A 21,489-nucleotide genomic window follows, 5' to 3' on the forward strand; every position below is an offset into this window, starting at 1 on the left:
CACAGGCTTTTTTGTTAGTATGATTATCTAATGAACGTATTCATGGAAGCACCTGTGGGACAGCGTTCGTACAGCCTTTAATAAAGCTTGGCCGGCAGCACTGCGGGGAGCACTGGGACCTGTATCTCTGTAAGCATTGCATTTCTTTTTCTCCTGCTTTTTCTACAGATTCAGAATCCAGCTGTAGCCTTCAGTGATTCCATTGGAAAAAAAGTTCCAAAACTCTGAATGGTTCAATATTGTGGCCATATTGGTAGCATCTCCTCCACCTCCCTCTTCCCTCTTCTTTTTCTCGTTCTCTCCTAGTTGGAGTTCTATTAGTGTACTTCTTTAAATTCACATTATTTCAATTCTTTGCACCTGAGATTTACCCAAATAGCTCTCCAGTTTCTCCTGGAACATAAATACTGAACAGACCAGGAAAGATTTCAAAGACATGTTTTTCTTTGATCTTTCTTGTCCTTGTAATACCAAACCTATTGAAACTTGTTGTATTAGTGATGTTACCAACATTTTTCTCGTTCATAATCTCACTCTGAAGTTTCCTGAGTAACATGTTAGTTCTTCTGCTAAGGTTTTAGGTAGACAAAGAAATTCAGCATAATTGCTCCTAAAAATCATTAAATGTTAATATGCTTGAACTATAATACTAGTGCATGTACTAAGATCTTCATGTTTCATTTTTATTAAGATAAAATAATTTAACAATATAAAGAGAAAATTATAATATAAACCCAATCTACAGCTATGTCATTCTCTTCAGCTGTATTATTCTAAGCAAAATGGTATTTTTTTGTACTGTATCTCAGTCAATAAAATACGCAATTTGCAGTGCCTTGCAATCCACCGTTGGTGATGCCATTCATTCTTCAGCTATATGCCCGTGCTTGCTGAGCAATAAATACCGGGCTTCCCAAGTTAAGGAGGCTGTTACTTCACCTTAGTGTCTCATTGTGTGGTATGTGGAGGTAACACTGAGGTTTACAGAACTCTACCATGAAGTGTAGCAAAAGAACAGACCGGTTCACTGTATATCTGAGCAAATTCTGATCACGACCCAACAGATTAGTGGTAATACTATTGTTATATAAGGCCAGCACTTGGTAGATGAGAAGTAAAGCAGGAGAATAAAAATGCATCATTCCTTAAACTAATATTACCAGATTTTTTCCTTGCAGTTTTGACACCAATTATTGGTGTAATCGGTGTAATATTGTAACATTTTTAGAAAGGGAAAAATATCTTTCATGGTTCATTCTCTATTCTGAAAAAGTAGATTTTTTTCCTAATTTTTTTTCTTTACACATTAAAATTAGAAATTGGTGCAATAATTTTATCATTACTTTTGTTTTCTGTATCACTAACAAATTTATGAACATAACTTGAGGCTACAAACAACCTCAAATCTTGTTATGTTTGTAAGACATCTGAAAACACAGGAATTGCATGGGACTTAGCACTTGTTTTATCTGTTAGTTGTTTTGGCATCTCTTTGCACACATACATATATTTTTATCATGTAGTATACTAGATTTTTTTGTGACTATGATTTATATAAACTTACCTGTGCATGATTAAAGTGAAAGCAATTCCAAATATCCCACGTAGGTTAATCCATAAAACTCCATGTATGATTCACAATATAAGAACACTAGAAGTTTAAGTATAGAATTTGACTATAATGTAGAAGTGGAATGTTCTTAATGTTTATCAGTTTAATCAAGCAAGTGAATACACTTGGTCAATTTAAAATATCTAATTATTTATTCACATAGAAACCAGTAAAGTTTAGGGTTCGTAGCACAAAACTTTTTTTTTAAAAAAAAAAAAAAAGAAAACAAGCTATGCCATATAGCTTATTTACTCTCAATAAAATAGCATAATTGCAGTTAAACTTAAGATTACAATAAAAATGAGACATTCCAGATTACATCTGTTGGAGCACAATGTGATGAATATAATGAGAAAGTCCTTGTTAGAAGTTTTACCACAAGGAAATATCAATAGCTAACACCCATATTCTCCAACTAGAAATCAAGAATATTTGAGTAGATCTTGGCATAAAAGGCACAAAACACAAAGCAAAGCATGCTTGTGTCATTTGTCACAAAGAAGCATTGACATTTGTGCAACATGGAAAAAGATTGACATTTTTCCAGACTTTCCCAATATCACGGATACTTAGGGAACAGATCTTCCCCTTAACGCCAGTGAGTCACTCCCAGTGCAGGTGGCAGTGACTACATGAAAAGAGGAGTATAGAGAAGAGAATACATCCATACCCTTCCAGGAAATCCTAGCTCATACATTGAGGAAGCTGCTGCTATTGTATTGTTAGTAGTAAATAAATACGCTGCAGCCTTTTAATAATACAACCACTTGCAGCTAGCACTTGTGGGAATTATATGTGACTGGTAAAAGTGTTAACAATGCTGGAAACCCCTCATAAGCACAGGTTTACCACTTGCATTTAAATCTGTGATGCCAGCTCCCTCTTTGCTTCAAATAAGCTTTTTTTAAAAAGTCCTTGAAAGACTCTTCAGAAGAGAATGCTGCCTATTGCGCAGAGGAATGGCTTTTCTGATTTTAAGGTGCTTCAGAAATACAGATCAGACATCCGCAGTATTTCCTTCTGTAATGGGCCATCATACAAGCATCTTGTTAGCAGCCTATTTGCTATATTTCTATAACAAGCCTATCTTCATCATCACTGCTAGTGTCATCATACTCAACTCTGGTTTGCTTCCTCATCATCTCTAAACCTCTCTTTTTGTAAGTCTTGGAAGGTGTTGCAGAGTAAGTCTTGAACTCGGCAGACCTGAGAGTCGCTGGGGGCTTTTTAAAGGCAGTAGTAGCTGTTTCACGTGGCCTTCCATAGCTGTTGGACTGGAGCTGGGTTCCATTCTTGTCTGTGCTTTCATGAAGGTCAAGGGCTTTTTGAGAAAAGTTTGCCCGCTCTGTGTATTCTATACTGGGTAATTTAGCCCTTGTGACCGACGCAGGAAGAGACTCTGCTTTTGAGCTGAATAAACGTGAACATCCAGGCTGGGAACTGGGAGTTGAGTTTTCTTTTGGAGATGAATATGCGTTTTCTTCAATTGGAGGTTCCTCCCTTCCTGAGGCCTGGATCACTGGGTCTAAGGTACCGACTCTTCGGCTCTCTGACTCTACATTTAATGTGTTTTCCTGGCTCACTTCTAGCTGTACGGAAAGAGTCTCTGAGTTTGTGCTGTCAAGTTGGCCACCTGTGCCTGTATTTGTAAAATCAGAAGGGCAAGACCAGAAAGAAGATGCCACTGCGACACTCTGAATGTTTGGCTGTGACTCCCCTGGGTCTGATCGCTGAATCACGAGTGGTTGTGTCACTAAACAGCAGATTTCCACATCACTGCTGACTTGCTGCATGGCTGTATTGACTGCGGATGAAAAGGAATGAGCTGTCAGAGATATTTCCAGAGGAGCTGTAATGTTCATTCTTGTCTGTTCCCTGCTTTGCCCAGAAATGTCCTGTAGAAATTAGGGGGGAAGAAAATATACATTTAAAATTTTCAACACAGAGCAATTCCATCCTTCATAAAAGTGCAATGATAACTAAATTGCCTATATCAGGAGAAAACATTTACCCCTGCTATAACTCCTATCAACTGAGTAATTAAACATAATGTCAACCTTTATTTATACAACTGTGATTATGTTTGCACTCTTTTTTTTTTATTTCATTACTGCAAACCAGTTACTCATCCCTCTCTTTTCATGAGAAAACTGGGTTTTTTCCTCCCAGCATGTGGAGGAGGTGTAGCAAAGGATGTATTTTTTCCTTTGTGTTTTATTTTCTTGGGTAGGTGACAGACCATGCTACTAATTTATGGATGATAGGGATTAGGGGTTTCAATCTGCATTCTTATGTACTGTCTAGGATGACGTTCCTTTCATTAAGATAGTTTAGTGTACATATTGCAGTGATGTTTGTGCAAGGTGAGGGGAAAGGTTTGTGATGAATCTGTAAGAAATATTACAATGTCTGAGGTGGTGAGATATATGTAGGAAATAAAATTACTTAGTAAAAATATTTTAAGAATTAGGTTCCTAAAGCTGATACTCCTTATGCTACCTGAGGAACCAATGCTTGTGCTACCTAACAGCAGTCTGGCTCAGAAGCTTTTGTCTTCAAGCGTGGCCAGTGGAACTGGGGGAAAGTATAATTAGGATAAGCATAGAATAGTCCCAGAAGCTGTGCTGACACTGCATACAGCAGCACCGTTTGCAGCATGGGCAGATGAATCTAGGGCCCCTTCTAGCTAATGCAGCTAGTGGTAGCACTGAAACCACAGCAGCACTGGCTTCCACAAAGGGCTAAAGAACTGAATTTCTTTAGCCCTTTAGCAGTGACACTGGATACACACCACTACAGGGCCATTACTACCCTCCCCATTTTTCTAGTTTCAAGCTTACTGTCTGTGTCTCAGGATACCCTGTGCTACATCTACGGGCACCTCTGGCATCAGGGCTAATCAATCGTCTGACAGCAAGCACGAGAAATAGCCTTTTCAAGTGATTCAAATTTAACTGTTCTTTTAAAAAAGCTAATTCTAACATTAGTAAATTTTCAGTATATTTTAAACCCAAAAATACCTTTAGCAAATTTTAAACAAAAACTGAAAAAAAGTAGTCTCGAAATTTAAACCAGCTGAATATAATCTGTTTTCATTACCAGTATCATTTTTTCTTTTAATAAAAAGTAATACATGAATTAAGGTACAATACCTACTTTTTTATCCATTTTGTCTTTTTGTTTCACATGGTTTAGATTTTCAGTATGGGAAGATATTCCTGAGTCATTCTTTCCTTCTTTTTTTCTTCTGCAAAGTGCCTTGTCTGAGGTGGAACAAGATGCATCTTTTTGCTGGTGTAGGTAATTTTCTGTTGAAAGGAGGTTAAAGAAAGTTTTACTTTGATTTTTATTCCCCCACATGCTAGAAATTAACTAAATTTCTCATCATACCACTGAACTCACTACTATGTTTTTATTACTTCCCGTAGACTTTTATTCTAAGCCTGATACATTTTCCCAGTCTACATTTTCTAGTTTTTCTTTTATCACTGACGTACCTATAGAAAATTTTCCCCCTATGAGGAGCAGGGCTTGTGAACGTGAGGCTGCTCCTGTCTGTCTATCAAGGGCCTCATCCACTCAGTCTTCCTGGTCGGGTGGCCTGTAGCAGACCCCCACGATAACATCTCTTGTCCCTACCTGCCTTTAATCCTGGCCCATCAGCTCTCAGTCGCCTCCTCACCCATCCCCAGGCGGAGCTCTCAGCACTCCAGCTGGTCACTGACATAGAGGGTGACCCCCCTCCTCCTCTCCCCTGCCTGTCCTTCCTAAAGAGCCTGTATCCTTCCATCCCAACACTCCATCACAGGAGCCATCCCACCACGTCCCCGTGGTGTCAGTGGGATCGTAGCCCTGCAGGTGTGTTCACGTCTCTAGTTCCTCTTGTTCATTCCCCGTGCTACGAGCGTTTGCACAGAGGCAGTGAAGTGGGGCCCCCAATGAAGCTGACTTACTGGCTGGAGTTATTTCTTTTTAAAATGCCCCCTTAATTGTCTAATTCACATATGTAAGTATGTGGTGAACGTCACTGCGTGTTCAGTTCTGAAAACGTGTGAGATTGTATTTTTCCTCGCAAAACATACTGAAGGACAGAAGGGGTTTGCAGTTCCACTTGGAACAGTTGCATATCAGAGATACTGATGATGTTCGTTCTCTTAAAAAATAAACATTCAATACATTAAAAAATATTCAAAATACTTACCTTGTATCTTTGATTGAGGCGAATGGCACTTCTTATACTTATTAAATTTACAGGGTTGTGATGAACAGCCCTTTCTCAAAGCATCCAGTGTTCTGTTTGGAAAACGGTGCCGCTTGCTGAGTCGGTTAATTTTCAACTGAGCATATCCATGTACGTGCCTCCCTCTGTACCTGCATTGCCATGGCATTGAAAGGGTAAACAAATATGTGCTATTTAAAAGCAGACAGAGTTGAATAATACCACATCATCAGATAAATTTACGTCCAACAACAATTTACTCCTATGAAGGAGATGTTCGTTTATGGTGACTCAAAAGTCAGAATTTTAGCAAGAGACCCATAATTATTTGATTAAATTTTTCCTCAGTAGGATTCAGTAAATCCTTGGTTTGCTAAGAGAAAAGGATTCAGGAATAACAGAGCCGTTTTCCTGCATCTGGAATTTTAACACATACTTCATAAAGACTTGAATTGCACAGGAGTCATCTGAGACTGTATAGGTGTTGGCTTTTCTACTTTTCACTTCTTGCACGCTAACTATTCATCATCTCTAATGACCAACATAAGTATTGCAGTTATTTAGAAAACTCATACTGAATAATCCGACTCTGCTTTGTTTTCTACTCTAGCTAAATCTCTCAGTAACTCTTAATGATGGAGACTAAAGTGCATTGGAAGGTCCCGTTCCTATATTGATAGAATCGGTCACTATACACAGGGTAATAAGTAATCTTAAAGGGTGTGCTTATCCAGGTGTTTGGTGTATTAGAAAAATAGTTTACATTTCATGATTAACAGGTTTGACCAGTTAGCTACTATGTATGACCTGAGCTTTCAGGACCCTGTACTTAATTGAGTCCCTGTACTTATTTGATATAGCTAAATAAATTAATTCTGAGATCAGCAGGAAAAAAAACAAAAACAAAAACAAAAAAAACAACAACCACAAACAAAAAACCCCACAACAAGCCGAAAAAAACCCCACCCCAAAACCAACTCGAAAAAAAGTCCTAGGAGAGTATCACTAAACTGGATAACATAGACCTGAGTCTTCTATTTTTGTTCTTACGATCCTTCAAAATTGCAATGCTGTTTGCAAAACTAGACACAGTGATTAAGTTACTGACATTGATTTGTCCACAAGGGAGTCACTCTGTCTGATTTTGGCCATGAAATAAAATAAGAGGGATGTATGTACACAGTATGTGTTTCTTATTGAAGCAATTCATCAGACATTCTGCTACACCACTCTTGAAAGATTAGAGGCTAAATCTTCCACTGATACGAACTCCCATTAAATACGGAGAACCTGTGCTGATTGATACAATGTGCCTTTGATAGTTTTATACTCAAATTCTTCCTGCTTTTTATTTAAACCAAATGATCCTTTAAACTACAGATGGTTTCGTTAGTTTGTGTTAGAACTTGATATTTATTCTTCTGTGTTCTCTGGTGAATACAAGTTCGGGATATAGATCTTCTGAGGACAAAAGGGCCTCGCGCACTGCTTTTAGCTGCAGCAGGATTCAAAGCTGAAATATTTTGGTTCCCTTGAAACAAAAGTAATTGCTGACAATTTTGACAGATAAAAATCATTTCTAAAGCATAGTGAGAGTCCACTGACCAATCATGGTCTTTGGTACATGTCTGTTTAGCTTAGAAAAGTCTGTTCCTGACAGTAAACAACATATTTCTTACAGTTTACCTTTGTGGAACTGCTGCAATGTGGGAATAGCGCATTCAGACGCATTTATCTTTTCCCCCCATTTTGATAAGGTTGAATTTTGGGCATGACTTTTTATTTTCTGTGGACTTTTTACACCCATTTTACCAAAATTATGTCTGTATCTGAGGAAGCTGAAAACCATATTCCTTACCATTTGGGGGTGACTTTGATCTTTTTCTGTTTGTGGCTCCTCTTGTGTTTATTTGTTGAGAGTTTTTCCTTTTTGCAAACTACTATTTTCTTCTTTTGCTCTGAAATATTTTTGAAAGCACCACCATGAGCTGCTGAGCTTAACTGTTGAGAATATTGGAAAAAAATGAAGTACATGAAAATTGTGAATTACATTAACTGAGAGATAGGAAATCTATGTTCTTTTTAAATAGCACTGAATTGCATAATAGTTAAATAGAACAATGGTGAATTTTTTCCCTACAATTTGTGTATTAGTTTTTTCTAATCACTTTGTAATCTACTTTTATAAAATAAAATTAAAACAACTCACTGCTTTTGTCGATCTATATAGAATTAGTCTATGTTCTGTCATAGTCTTCCTATATAACAAGTAAGCTTAGTCTTACAGAGCTGGTTTAGGATTTGTACAGATAGACTAGTCTTTCTTCACTCACCTAAAAAAGAAAAGCTTTCAAGCCTTAAACACTTTACAGGGTATTAATACAATTTGATTTTGTTGTCATTTCAGTGTATCAGAATTCTGAGAGACCTAGCAGACAGTCTGTCTTTGACTCCAAGTATCTCCAAGTCTAATAAAATCTTGACATTAATGGGCTACTTAAGTCCCACTCTAATTCAAATATTAATTTAAAGCAGTGAAATACACATACAGAACTACATAAAATATACTCATAAGGGAAAAATTCAAGCAATAGAAAGACACTCTTCTCACTAGATAGCATTCCTACTGAAATTCTCAAGTGAAAGAAACTTAAATATTCACAGAAAAGTATGTATTTTTCATGCATCAAATGAATATGTAGATTCACTTATAAAAACATAAATTGTAAATTCTGTATTGACAAATGCCCGTACATGTCCATAAATATACTTTTGATAATTCTTCTTCTAATAAGGGGGTGGGAGGGTGTCAGCCAATTACACCCACCTGAGAGAGGAAATAGGGTTATTAATATTACCTCCTGCATCTGTTGTCCTTCAGAGAAGGATGAAACCAGTGTTTTTAAGCTCCTGTTTGTTAAGCCATATGCCACAGTCTTGCTAATATTTTTCATTTTGAAAATAGAAATATCATATTTTGAGAGTGTGCATTCATTGCTAGATTCCTTGTCACAGGCATGCATGGAGGAATAAGCAGAATCTGCATTCCCCTTCTGCTCAGCAGGCAGAGGCAGGCTTCTTGTTAAACAACACCAAGTTAATCGAGGCTCAGCATTTAGTGATGGGAAGGTGCTCTTCGTGCTTGGTACCGTTAAACTTCCAGAGTAGCATGTCAGATTATTGTGGGGCAGCACTGGGAATTCTTTACAGTGAGTGGTGAGAGTGTGGCAATAAAGAGTGCTGAAAGAATGGCAAAAATAAGTGGGGTTGTCTGTTGAGCTCTGAGAATGCTGCGTATCCTGCAGTGTTGGTGAAATGTCCTTAAGAATGCAGGGGCTTCCACCTCCGTCCCATCCCATGACTGCTGGCTCCGCACCCTTGCTAGAAGCTGACGTCATTATCAAAGAGTCACTTCCTGAGCAAAGATGATGTAAAACCTTTCTCTCTTCTTTGATGTCAGCTGATATGAAAAAACCACTTGTATACATTGAAGTAAAGCATATTTTCTTCTTTGGGATCTGTGTGGAGGAAGTAGTTATGCTCATCCACTTCTCTTCTGTTTGCCTTTGATAATTTAATTTATTTTTGTTCTGTTTGTTTTTCCAAGCATCTCTTAAAATATCCTGCTGCCTGAGGTTTTGGTTATAAAAGGTGTTATCTGCTGTGGTTAAGATATTTGTTGTTTCTGGATTGACTGGTGAACAAAATACTGGAGTTTTCCAGTTTGCATGTACATTCCATCGTAGCTCTCCTTTGCTGGCCTTTTGTCTCACTTCAAATTTTAAAGGGGACCAAAATACATCATTAGAATGAGAACTGAGTGATCCGCTGCTGGAAGAGCAGGGAGGGTTGGCTAAGGTGTCTGTCACAGATGTGCAAGGTGTAATCTTCTGTTCTGATCTAAGCAAAAGCGACAAATCGGAGGCTCTTTTGTCATGCGGCAATTTAAGGATATATTTTGGAGAAAAGGCAGTTTGTTGTGGGACTGGAGTTAAATGACCAGATTGCAGATGCTGAATTTTAGAAGACACATCAACAGCATTGTCACTGAGAAGTGGTACTTTTTCTCCTGTTTTCACAAGACATGTTTTGACATCTTTATCTGTTGCATTGTGCAAGGCAGAAGAGTTGCAATCACTTCCCCTTAATTCAGGCCCTAAAAATCCCACAAATGAAGCTTTTGAGGTACCTGCTGCATGTGAAAGAAGGTTAACATCACTAGAATTAAGAGCTTTTGTGGGGAGTTTGTTTGTTTTCGTATATGCCATATTGTCAGTACCTCCAGTGGATTCATTAATTCCTGTGCTTAAATTTTGCTCCTCTGCTTTACTGGACAGTTTCACTGGTGCTGTGGAAAGACACTGTGTGCTAGTGCAGTTGACTCTCTCTGCTTCATTTGCTGCATTGTTTTCACTACTTGGACTACAGCAGGACTTTGAAATAATGTTTTGTGTCTTCTCCACTTCAAATTTCAGCTTTTTTCTTTCCGATGGTAAATTCTGGGCTTTTCTTGCAGCTTCTCTGCTGTTGTTGCAGTGGACCCATGGGGGTGTCAGGGCGTGCTGGCCAGTTTCCTTACTCCTGCTATGGTTTCCATAATTGTTTGAAGTGCTTTTACAATCTGATTCAAATGTACTGGATTCTTTCCCAAGGTTTGGCTTTTCCCACTTGCTACTCTGTGCTGGCAAGTGGTCATCATTCCTTCTGTTAGTGTTCAGCTGACACTGAGCATTTTGAAGCCTGAGTTCACAACTGCTTGGAGCTAGTAATGTGCTGTTGCCAGCTGTGTATTTATCTGTGTCACTGCCACTGAGGTCTTGGGAAGTTTTGCTCATTACAGTATGTGCACCAGCATTTACTGACTGTGATGTCTCCATTAGGTAGGTTACACTGTCTGCAGTTTCCTCAGAGGACACATTCTGTAGAATATGATTACCATTAGTACATGTTTCTGATTTACCAGTGTTTAAACCTGTTGTCACAGGGGAGGAAAGACTGTCACTTACAGAGCTCCTGCCATCTCTTTCTTCAGTAATTTCACTACTGCTGACTGATTCCTTTGAATCAGGTGTGAAGCTTGTAATATCTGCAATCTTATTCCCCCTTTGTTTAATTTTCTTGGCATTTTGACCGCTTTTCATTTTTTGGTAGATTTTCTTAAATGTTTCATCTCCATACATTTGCCATTTTTCTTGAGAGAACATCTTTAACTTCCTTTGATTGTGTTTCTTATTTTTAGCACTGATTACTTCTCCAGCCCCAAGCTTTTTATTCCCTTGCAACTCCTCCGACGATGGAGGGTGATCAACTACATTACTTAGTGGCAAATCATCCACTGCTGTTTGTCTGACTAGAGCTCGGGGATGGCTATTAGGAAAATCCACTGAATTTGCAGCAAGATTGTTGCTAGGCAGCAAACTAGCAGTGCCTGTGTTTACAGTCTGCTTAGTAAGAGAAAGTGGTTTTGAGCAACCTGTTTTGTCATGTACCATTCTCGTGCCCTCCACAAAGGGCAAAGAGTTGCTTCGTGTAACAGGCACAGTATCTATCGTTGTGGAGAACTGGGTGGGAACTGAATGAAAAAACATTGGCTTGCATTTTTCTAAGGGTGCAAAGGTAGATTTTGCTGAACAAAGGGGAAGATTCTTCTTCCTATTTACATCACAAGTTCTGATGTCAAAATGGAATGAGTCTTTGTATGTATAAGGCATTGGCAGATCAATGCTTCCCTGTTTAGAAAGGACAGTTTTTCTGGGCCTAACGTTGTCTAACTGGGTATCATCCACCACGCTTTTGTTATGAGAAATAAGTTTTGAAATGTGTTCTTCCAGCCTCTTTTTCTCTAGCATCGAGGCTGTAGCTTTTTCAGCTGTATCTAGCTTTGCACTGCTTCCGGAGGTACACCTTAAGCTGCTGAAGGCAGTTTCATTTTCCAGTTCTGTGCTGTGTTCATACAGACTATGCAACGGGCTGGATGATGCCAGCTGTTGTTCTGTACTATCAGAGCGTGACAGATACCCTGAGTCAGTGCTCTCACACTTCTTTAGCTTGCAGTCAAATGGCTTGTAATCCCACTGTTTTTCCGAAGAGGTTGCTTGCTGCCTTTGCAACTGAATGTGCTTATTGGCAGTTGGAGTTCTTTGCTCCTGCATCTTCTTTCTCTGGCACTGACCATTTGGCAAAGCTCCTGGAGATGGTAAACTTTGAGGTTCTCTTTCAGGAACCCCCTGATTAGCCTTTGAACTAAAGGACTGATTCATTGTTTCTTGATTTTCTGAAGCAAATGATGAATTGCTTGTGGCTGGCAGTGAAAGGTCATTGGGAAGTTTCTTAGTGTCTGTGACAGCACTGGTCTCTGAACTCACTTGTTTCATCTCTATCCCCCTGTCTTCACAGGTACTACTAAGTAGTTTTGTGCCTTGATGTGAGGTGATGCTCTCTGTTGATCTCTCATTTTGCTCCAGTATGCCACTGTTGTCAGAGTCTGAGGGCAGTTTGGTATTGTTGACATGTGTTTGAGTTCTTCTGTGTTTATACAAATTGCTTTGAGTTTTAAATGCAATACCACAAGTGGTGCATGGAAAGGGCCTCTCTCCTGTGTGAGAGCGAATGTGTTTCTCAAGGACACTTGGCTTCAAACAATCTCGTCCACAGTGTTTGCAGATATATTTCCCAGCTTTTTTTGATTTTCCTGGGCTTCCAATAGACGCATTTACACAAGAATTTGGTGATGATAAAACTGGTAAAGTGCTCACTATGCTCAATGTTAGAGTTTGCCCAAGTTGTTTCTGAAAAACTGACTGAGGCTGATCTGTGCCTTCTGAAGTAACAAGTGGATTCAGGATTAGAGGTACATTACTGCTATCTAGATTCACACAGCTCCTGCCAGTCACTAACTGACTGTTTGGCTGGAAGCATCCTGCCTGGACAGGCTGGTACAGTGGTATGGTGAGGGCTTTTAGATAAACAGGTTGGGACAGTGCTTGTTCCTGTTGAGGAACTGCACTGCCTTGGCTGAGATCTGAAGAACCCTGTACAGGGTGAAGAGATGAGGTTGGAACTGGCCGATCTGCTAGTGCAACTGTAAAACCAGGCTGCTTCTGCGCCTCCATTTCAAAGGTTATCTGCCATATGCTCATGTATCTGTAAGGGAGGGGAAACAAAACAAGTAGGAATCTTCAAATAGCAAAATAAAACAAACACTTTCAACTGCTGGACTGGGAAAGTTAGCAATTAAGAATATCACAAATCTTATATACAGGCATAATACAGACAATAATTACTTCATTTTCTAATTAAATTGATTCATCTTTAATGTCTTAGCTAGGACTTAGTTTGGTACAGTGTAAAGAACATTAAACATTGCACGTAAAACCTACAGTAAATACTCAAAGTATTAGAAATAAATCTGAATATCAGATTTGCAAATGGAGGCTCTCAGCACCCCGGAAATAATACAGTTTTAATTTTCTGGAACCATATTCCCATTACATATTTATACCATTTTTTTAAATTTAAGAATTTACATTAATAAATGTTGACATAGAAACCCAGAACAATTACAGGTAGAGACCTCAGGAGGTCTCTAGTCCAAACACCTGCTCAAAGCAGAGTTAGCACTGAGGTCAGATGAGGTTGCTCAGGGTGTTATCCAGTCTGATTTTGAAAACCCCTGAGGATAAAAACTGTATAGCTTCTTTGGGTAACCTGTTCCAAACACAGGACATTAAACCTGGCTGCATATTATCTGTGTTTACCCAGTTATGTGAGCTAAGGCTAAACACATTGCATCAAGTGATGCAAAATGGAAATATGTGAACAAAATGAAAGTGGTGTCCTGTTTTACAAGTGAGATTTACATAAATTTGTACAATGTAGGAAAGATGGTATCATAGGAGAATAGTGGGATAAATTAAAGCTGTCTTTTGTGCAGCACAAATTAATTTTGTCTAATTAAAGGCAGTATTATGGTATACTGCTTATTTTTAGATGATTTCAATGCCAGATGAAAACATTTTGTAGACACAGTTTTTGGAAAAAGTGAACCTATTCTTATGAAATCTATCCAAATATATTCAGGGTTGGTGCTGATCCAGACTACTTATTTTAACAAAAGTTTGTCTTGTCTTTTATTGTTCCTTAGAAACAAACTAGGAAACTGTATCAAAATAATCTAGTTGAAAATTATCTTTGGAAGAGCTGACAGAGGCATCAGCATAACCTCTTGTAATTATAGTTTGGGTGAAAATTAGAAAGTGATCTGTGAATGTTTGTTGGGATTCTTATTCAGCTACACTCACAGCTATACCCACAGCTCTGTATCCACTGGCTGTTATGAATAATAGGCTGTTCTTGTACAAACAGTCATAAAAATCCCATCTGAAATAACATAATCAGTGGTTAAATGTGAAATCTGCTATTTGTTGCCTTACTATGTAATCTGTAGTGGTGTTTCTGTTCCCTTCTTGGATCATTTTAATAGGTAATCATTACTGGGAAACAGTGAAAATATTACTCAAAAATGTTTGAAATTTGGACTGGTTTTATATGACACACACACTATGTTACCATTATTCAAAGCAAAATCTCTGTTGTATGTAGTTACTGAGAATTTTGCAAATAATTCACATAAAGGAGAAATGGCAAACTCAGTGTAATTCTTTTGAGTATTCCTTGGTTACTATAAGAGCAGTTAATAAATCTGGTAAGTTGATATAAAGTTGGATGGAGATCCAAGAAAACTTCTGTTACTTGACAACTGAAAATGATAGCATCTCACATCAAATGAAAAAATGGGAAAATAACTTTCTATTAATGATGAAACGGAACAGGTTAAGGTCAATGAGTTATGTGCTCAGTAATAAATTTAATTAGCATCTTAATAGACTAGGAATTCAGGTATTTTTCATATTAAATGAATGCACCATTGAAAGTGAAAGATAAAGCAATCCTCTTGGTTATCAGTCTCCTGCAAAGGAAAAGGTTTTTACATGCTATGGTATTGCCTTTAACCTGACTGATTATTTCATCCCTATGTGTAGCTCAGAATGCAACTGTAAATACTCGTCTGCTTGAGCAGACCAAGAGCCCGGTAGCTATTACTCTGCGCTCCTCACTCTGCGCCGCTTCTGGAAGTTCTGTTGCTGGCTGGCAATTTATGTTTCAGAGCCAAGGCTTCTTCCAGTTTCTCTCTGATCTGCTTTGCTTCTTGCAAGAATTGGAAAAGTGGATGAAAAAAAAGCAATGCAAACCTTGGGATGTGCTCTCTGACTTTCCTTCTGGTCACGAGCAAGGCCGTTCTCTTCTGTGCACGCACTACACGCATCAACAGAACTGCTGATGGGCCACTGATGGGACTGAGAAGCTTCCTGCCAGCTGCAGTGGGCTCAGGGTTAGACCATTTATGGGAAAGGTATCAGTGCCTGGTGGGATTCTTTGTCTTCACCCAAAGGTTTTAGTGTAATAAAAATCCCAGAAAATAGCTTCTAAAATGAACTGATTTATGCACGGCAGTGTGTTAGATTTTGCCTTTTCTCCTTTCTCATGAATTTTATAAATCAAATGCAGTTATCAAGCATGGACTTTTTGTGTCCACTTCAAAGATTTCTACATGGAACTATCACTTAAGTGGCATTTTAATATAGGTGTTCACTATACTCATGAAAGAATGTTAAAAGACCACGGCTTGTTAAAGGAATTCAGTTGTTATCCATATTCTGCAGCGTGGTTAACCCTACAGGATAGAAGTGGATTTCTCTAATTTGCAAAGTGAGGTTATAGACATTCCAAGTCCATTTCAGATGTTTCTTAAGCTATATAGTCACCTTTATTTACAGCCATTTTAACAGAGCAGACAATAAACCAGCAGCAAAGTGATAAGACATGAGCCAATGATACTCATAAACTAAGCATGCAGTAGTTTTTCCAACAAGGTGAAAATAACAAAAAGTTGAGGGAGAAAAAATACGCTGCAGAGACGAGACTTCAAGAAGAAAAGTGAAGTCTGAATACCATGTAGCTAGAACATCTAACTCGTACCACATCAGGCAAAACAAGTCATAGTACCTATGCTCACCTCTTTCCCCTGGAGAGAAGAGTGGAAATGCAGAATTTACATTTCCGTCCCGATAAGCCTGCTCCAGTGTCACAAACTATGTCCTCCCTCTGAATATCCTCATGCACATGCATAGTTGATGGGCCCTTCAAGGCCAGCCTGCAAGTTAGTAGGACTTGTGGTGGACAGATGTTTTTAATATAAATCCTGTAGTTCCAGAATACCAGACTCTCTGTGTAATTTCGCTTATTCTGTTAAATTTCTGTGGCCCAAAACGCAGTATGATTCTGAGAATCATTTCAGTGCTCTGTAATGTTCTACAAAGAAAATACCTCACTGATTACAAAAAAATTAAAGTTTTAACTAATGCTAAACAATTAAATGAAATGGTTAGACACAATCTCATTACATTTAAGAGTTTAATAATACATTTCTACTGGCTGTGGTAGTTTCCTTTTCACGGCAAACAAAAAATGCTTTCTTCCTAAGTGACATTTCTGTGGCTGGTATTCTACTGTGGCAAATACAACCATACTTTTCACATCTGTCATTTATATACAAAACAAGCCACTATATTTCTTTGCACATTGACAAAAATAGCTTATCTCAAACTAATTCTACCCCAAGGCTACATCTGGTTAGTCCTTGCCTAAAGTAGAAAAACTTCCTTTGTTGATTATTCCCCAAGGTTCTGTAACTGAGCATCTATTGACCTGTTGTTCTGAGCTCAATTTGTAACTTGTGGCACAGAACTACGAGTGTAAAAACTGGATCCTAATTAGATAACAAAAAATTTCCAATAAACAAAGCTAAAAGCAGGATTTGGCCAGTCCAAAATTTTCTAAATTAGTTTCTTAAACAATCAAAACTGGTCAGTAAAATTCCATTATTTTGTTCCTAGTTTGAATTATGCCTTCAGGTACACACCATAAGTAGGTCTGTGGAACACTGAAAAGTCAGAAAGTGGAGGAGTTTCAGACAAATCTGCATAGCAGAAATGGTCTTATTCTGTATATAAGAATAACCATAAAGTATTTTCATAAGGGGGAGTGGTATAAAACCCTCATTTTAAATCCAATGTGTTCCTCTTTTCTATATAATTTTTTCCTGAATTCCATTTATTTTATAAAACTTGCTTCATTTTATCAGCAATGTTACAATAATCTTGGATTATACAACCAAAAGATTTTTGTCTCCTGCATGGCACACATAAATGCACTGTTAACTGTCCATCATTATTAATAAAATTACTAAATAAACATGTAACTACTTATTTCCTGCACTTACATAAGATTTTTGGAGACACCATTGAGAGAAGCATCACAGTCCTTAAACAGATACAGTCCTCAATCCCCTGGTTTGGTCTACAGATACAATCTGTAGACATGACATATTTTTGTAACCATGCAGAAGCAGCTTTTCAACATTCTGAATGTACATAATATACTATATTATACTAGAAGTCTTTGCCTTTTTTAAAAGCCTTTTGTGATCCCTACCTTAAATATAATACCAGAGAGCATACAGAAGGGGAATCCTCTTTACTCTGTAAATAATTTTAGCTCACGTACCTTTTATTGAGCGAGGCATTTCAGCAAAAGAAGACTCATTTCTGTCAATACTTGATGCAAGCAGAGAGAAATGAGGACAAAGACTTGAAACAGATTAGAAGTAGGAAGTTGGTTTTTTCTTTTTTTTTCACATTGGTGTCACAGTAACAACCTTCAGAAAACAGGAAGAGATGAAACAGAAGAAAATGAAGTAGCATTTCAGTCTCTTTGTATCCTTTACCATTATTCATGTAGGAACCTATAAACAGAATCAGCTGTCTTCCAAACACAGGCATTTTGTACACTGCATTCAATTGTATCATTCAGTGAAATACTGAATACTGGAAATAATTTGCTTATAATTTTACAGTAAAAATCTCTCTTAAAATGTGTTGGAAAAGAAAACAATGGTGGGGAGAAGATACTTGCTACATATGAAATGCTAAATTTATCCAATGTGGGTATTATCCACCAGTGTCTTCTGATGGTGCCCTGAGGTAGGGTAGAAAGCGGTAACCAGGAGGGAAAATACTTCAAGAATGTTAGAAGTGTTTAGGTTGTGCTCAACAGACCTCCCTAAAATTTGTGAAAAGCTGTTGGGAAAACAGGATAGGGGACAGACAGGAGAAGTGAAAAGATCATTTGAAGAGTTTGGATTTCATTTGTGGGTTGACTTCATAAAGCATCCTCAGATAAAGCAGTCAGCAGAGCCAGGGTAACCTGTTCAGGGGTCAGCTGGTGTTTATGCAAACACCCACTTAGCATATGGACTGGAATGGCTACTTCCTCCACGGCTACTAGATGAAGTAAATCCCAGACCGGAATATGCATTCCCTATAATGTTACAAAATCAGCATACCTGGCCTGTAAAAATTCCTTAGGAACACTATTTTGGAGCATGTAGCTTTTACTGCGATGAGCACCTGCCCAGCTCAGCTAGCTGCAGCCTGTATCTTGTCAACTGGATAGTGGGGAAACTGTAATACTGTGGTTGTCCAATATCCACTGCAACAGCAGCTCTTTCTTTTAGTAATTCAAATGATAGATTAATGCCAAAGGTGTCAATGGATTTTAATTCTACACAGCTTTATTGATCTTGGAGAGTTTTGCATGATGTTTGGATTGTTTTCAGTTTGTTTCTGGACCCTATTTTAGTAGGCCTCTAATTTTGGAGGTGGAAAAATATGTCCGTCTTATTCTTCCTATCCTTCTTGCCTGTCTTTTGGTTATTCAGGGGGAAAAAATGCTCTTTAACAGGTCCTACTGTTGTTCCTTAAAATCCTTCTAGTTTCTATTATACCCTGAAATGCTCCCAGTAATTGGTAATGGCACTGCAAACGCTTAAAATCACTGAATCTAGAAAACTACTTGACATTGTGAACTGCTTTAGAATGACTCATGCTTCTGATCTACAGACTCATTCTGTCCATATGGATAAAACTACATGCAGCGACTAGTTTCAGCTCTCTTGGGAGATACTTTCCTAAAGGAATGGATTCTCACATATAAGTGAGATCTTCTGGAGGATTATTGCATGCTACAGTCAACAAACTAACGGAGAAAAAAAGATGCACATCTTATAATAGAATACTGGCATGAATCAAATCATACAAACACATGATTATGGGCATTTTACATAACCAGTCAAAATTAGTTTCTCTTCAGTTTTATCACATATCTGAAGCCCATTATATTTTATTCCACTTTAAGACTATTATTATTTTAAGTTAAGGTGCATTTACTTACAAGGGACACTTATTTTCAACTGTACTAATAACTCCAGTAGTTTGCTGGAACTAGTAACAACTCTAAAACACATATAATTCATTATTTAGAACACCCAGTAGCATATCAAATTCTAAATGCTGAAGCTGCAAACTTCTTATCCTAAGAGCCTTAAAGAAGCAATAATTAAATAAAGCAAGTTACAACTAAAACAAGTGACTGCGTGGATGTCTGCATCTATCACACAGGTTTCAGGGCTTTACAAAATCTTTTGAAGCTTGATCTAAACTCTCTAAACCTTGAAAAAGTGACTCTGGAATCAGACTGACTCCACAGCATCCTATGAATCTTCCCATTTATATGGATGAACAGGTTGCTGTGATGGCTAGAAGTAATTTGAACTGTACACTTAATACAGAGGACCAGTATTACACTGCATTAGTTCTACCTGAAATTAAGTGATTTTTGTTTAATCTTTTTAACCAATCCATTTTTGGGTCTCACTTCCTAAACTGGAATCTTTATACAAGATTATTCAAGACAAATTTAAGTTCAAAATGTTATCCTGCTCAGAGAAACTCTGTTAACTTCAGTTAACTTCAATTAACTTCAGCTCAACATGCAGCAAAGTTATCTGTTTTAACTATATATACAGGTAAGCCTACTGTCGGGTACTACACAGTACAGAGTATGTGGTGCTATATTGCACTTCACTCCCAATTCATGTCTTACTCAGGATTTGAGGAGGTAAACCCCCATACCATTGGTATGTATTTCTAGGTTCAGTGAATGTGTGGAGAGGGCTCCTTCCCAGGTGTCTAAACCTCTGCATCCTAAGAAGACACCTACAGGGTCTTAGTCAAAGATGTGATCAAGTGAAAGTAGTGATAAGCATGCTTCCTATACTGATAAGGAAATAGATTTCAAAGATCCTATCAACTACATGCTTTAAAGTACTTTACAAACTTAAATTTAAAAAAATATGTATCTTAAAGGATTGTTAACAATTTTTCATATGAGGACAGTGATGCTGAGAACAGCACATAATCTCCTACTGTCAGAAGAAGATACAGATACTGGAATGATCATTTGCAGTTGCCCGTCTACCACTGACGGCTAGCACAAGGTGCCGGTGTTTATGAAGAACTCCTTTGATTGACTAGACAAGACTTCTGCTTAAATCTAATAAAGTAATAGTGAAACACAGGGTCTGAAACAAATTTTGAGCAGGTACTTTAAACACTACTTGTGTGATGGAAAAGTTTTTGAGCGTACCCCTAATTCTGGTGCTTTCTAGTCCTCAATTCAAACTAGCAAAATGGAACTGATACATTTCCTGATTAGCCCAGAAATGACTGTTAACCTTGTTTTACTTTAAAACTATTTATGCCTTTGCTCTTTTCTCAGTTTGACTTCATACCTTGAAATGTCTCATAACAGAAGTACTGACTTCACCGGTTCGTTTTTTCTTAAGGGCTGTATTCCATCTGAAATGACTGCAAGTTCCACCAGCAGTGTGCAGACTGCTTCTAACTTTATTAACAAAATTGAGAGCCTCAGTCCCCAGCAGAATTAGGATGAAAATGTGTAATTCCTTAATCTTCTGAAACTCTCATAATCTTTCAGTGATAACATTTCTTGCTCAAATTCTGACTTTAGGAATTGCTACTTGTTAAGAAGTCATTGCTCCGGAAGTTTTGCCCTGCTTCTTATGTTACAGAAGTACAAAGCAACTAGAGAACATGCTGATCAAACTTTGCAATTATTGTACTATAGCCTGAGGACAAATATTTTTGACACTGTACTTCCACAACTGTGTAATATTAGTGAAATTATTTTATTTTTTTAATTTTTGTAAACACTGTACCAGAATACAGTATTAAAACCTTTTAAGAATAATGTGATCTATAATAACTTTCCTGCATTGTAGGATAGCACCGTTTTGATCATTACTATACAGTTCTCTATATTTTTGATTCTTCTTTTCTTGAATATTGAGAAATGAAAACATCCAAAAGGCTTAAATCAATAAGAACATTGTTAGCTAAAATAGACTTCAGTGTGTAAGTAAACGTTGTATTGGCCCTTTTGATCTCTGAGAAATTTGTATCAGAGAATCTTTCCTATTCTACTTCTTATACTGCTACTTTTCTCAGTTCCAGTCATAAGAAATGCTTTCTAGTTTATTGTATGTCTTGATTTTAAATTTACACCACTTCTTTCTAAAAAGAAACATATCTAACACATCTCTTGGTTTTGTAACACTGTTGGTGGCTTCATGATGAAAAAAGATAGGATTGTTAGTGCTTAAAAAGTCTAAAAACCTCAA

At 37.7% G+C, this 21,489-nt stretch overlaps 1 protein-coding gene across 11 annotated transcripts in view; it reads right to left on the reverse strand.

The window, feature by feature from the left end:
• Nucleotides 1–676: 676 nt before the first annotated feature.
• ZNF831 (zinc finger protein 831) overlaps nt 677–21,489 on the reverse strand; it is a 55,148-nt gene continuing 34,335 nt past the window's right edge. For 9 of the 11 annotated variants that reach the window (XM_026862105.1, XM_026862106.1, XM_026862104.1 and 6 more), the window contains 6 exons: nt 17,457–17,607; nt 8,690–12,974; nt 7,690–7,832; nt 5,814–5,983; nt 4,769–4,920; nt 677–3,507 (listed from right to left, as the gene is read on the reverse strand). In XM_026862105.1, the coding sequence (XP_026717906.1) occupies nt 2,677–3,507; nt 4,769–4,920; nt 5,814–5,983; nt 7,690–7,832; nt 8,690–12,970 (5,577 nt within the window). In that variant the 5' untranslated portion in view covers nt 12,971–12,974; nt 17,457–17,607 and the 3' untranslated portion in view covers nt 677–2,676. Of the gene's footprint in view, nt 3,508–4,768; nt 4,921–5,813; nt 5,984–7,689; nt 7,833–8,689; nt 12,975–15,906; nt 16,251–17,456; nt 17,608–20,580; nt 20,937–21,489 lie in introns of those variants that run through there. The other 2 variants (XM_026862114.1, XM_026862103.1) reach the window with 2 other exon arrangements.

This window comes from Athene cunicularia (assembly GCF_003259725.1).
Source record: "Athene cunicularia isolate RWA chromosome 20 unlocalized genomic scaffold, athCun1 chr20_part1, whole genome shotgun sequence".
Lineage (NCBI taxonomy): Eukaryota > Metazoa > Chordata > Aves > Strigiformes > Strigidae > Athene > Athene cunicularia.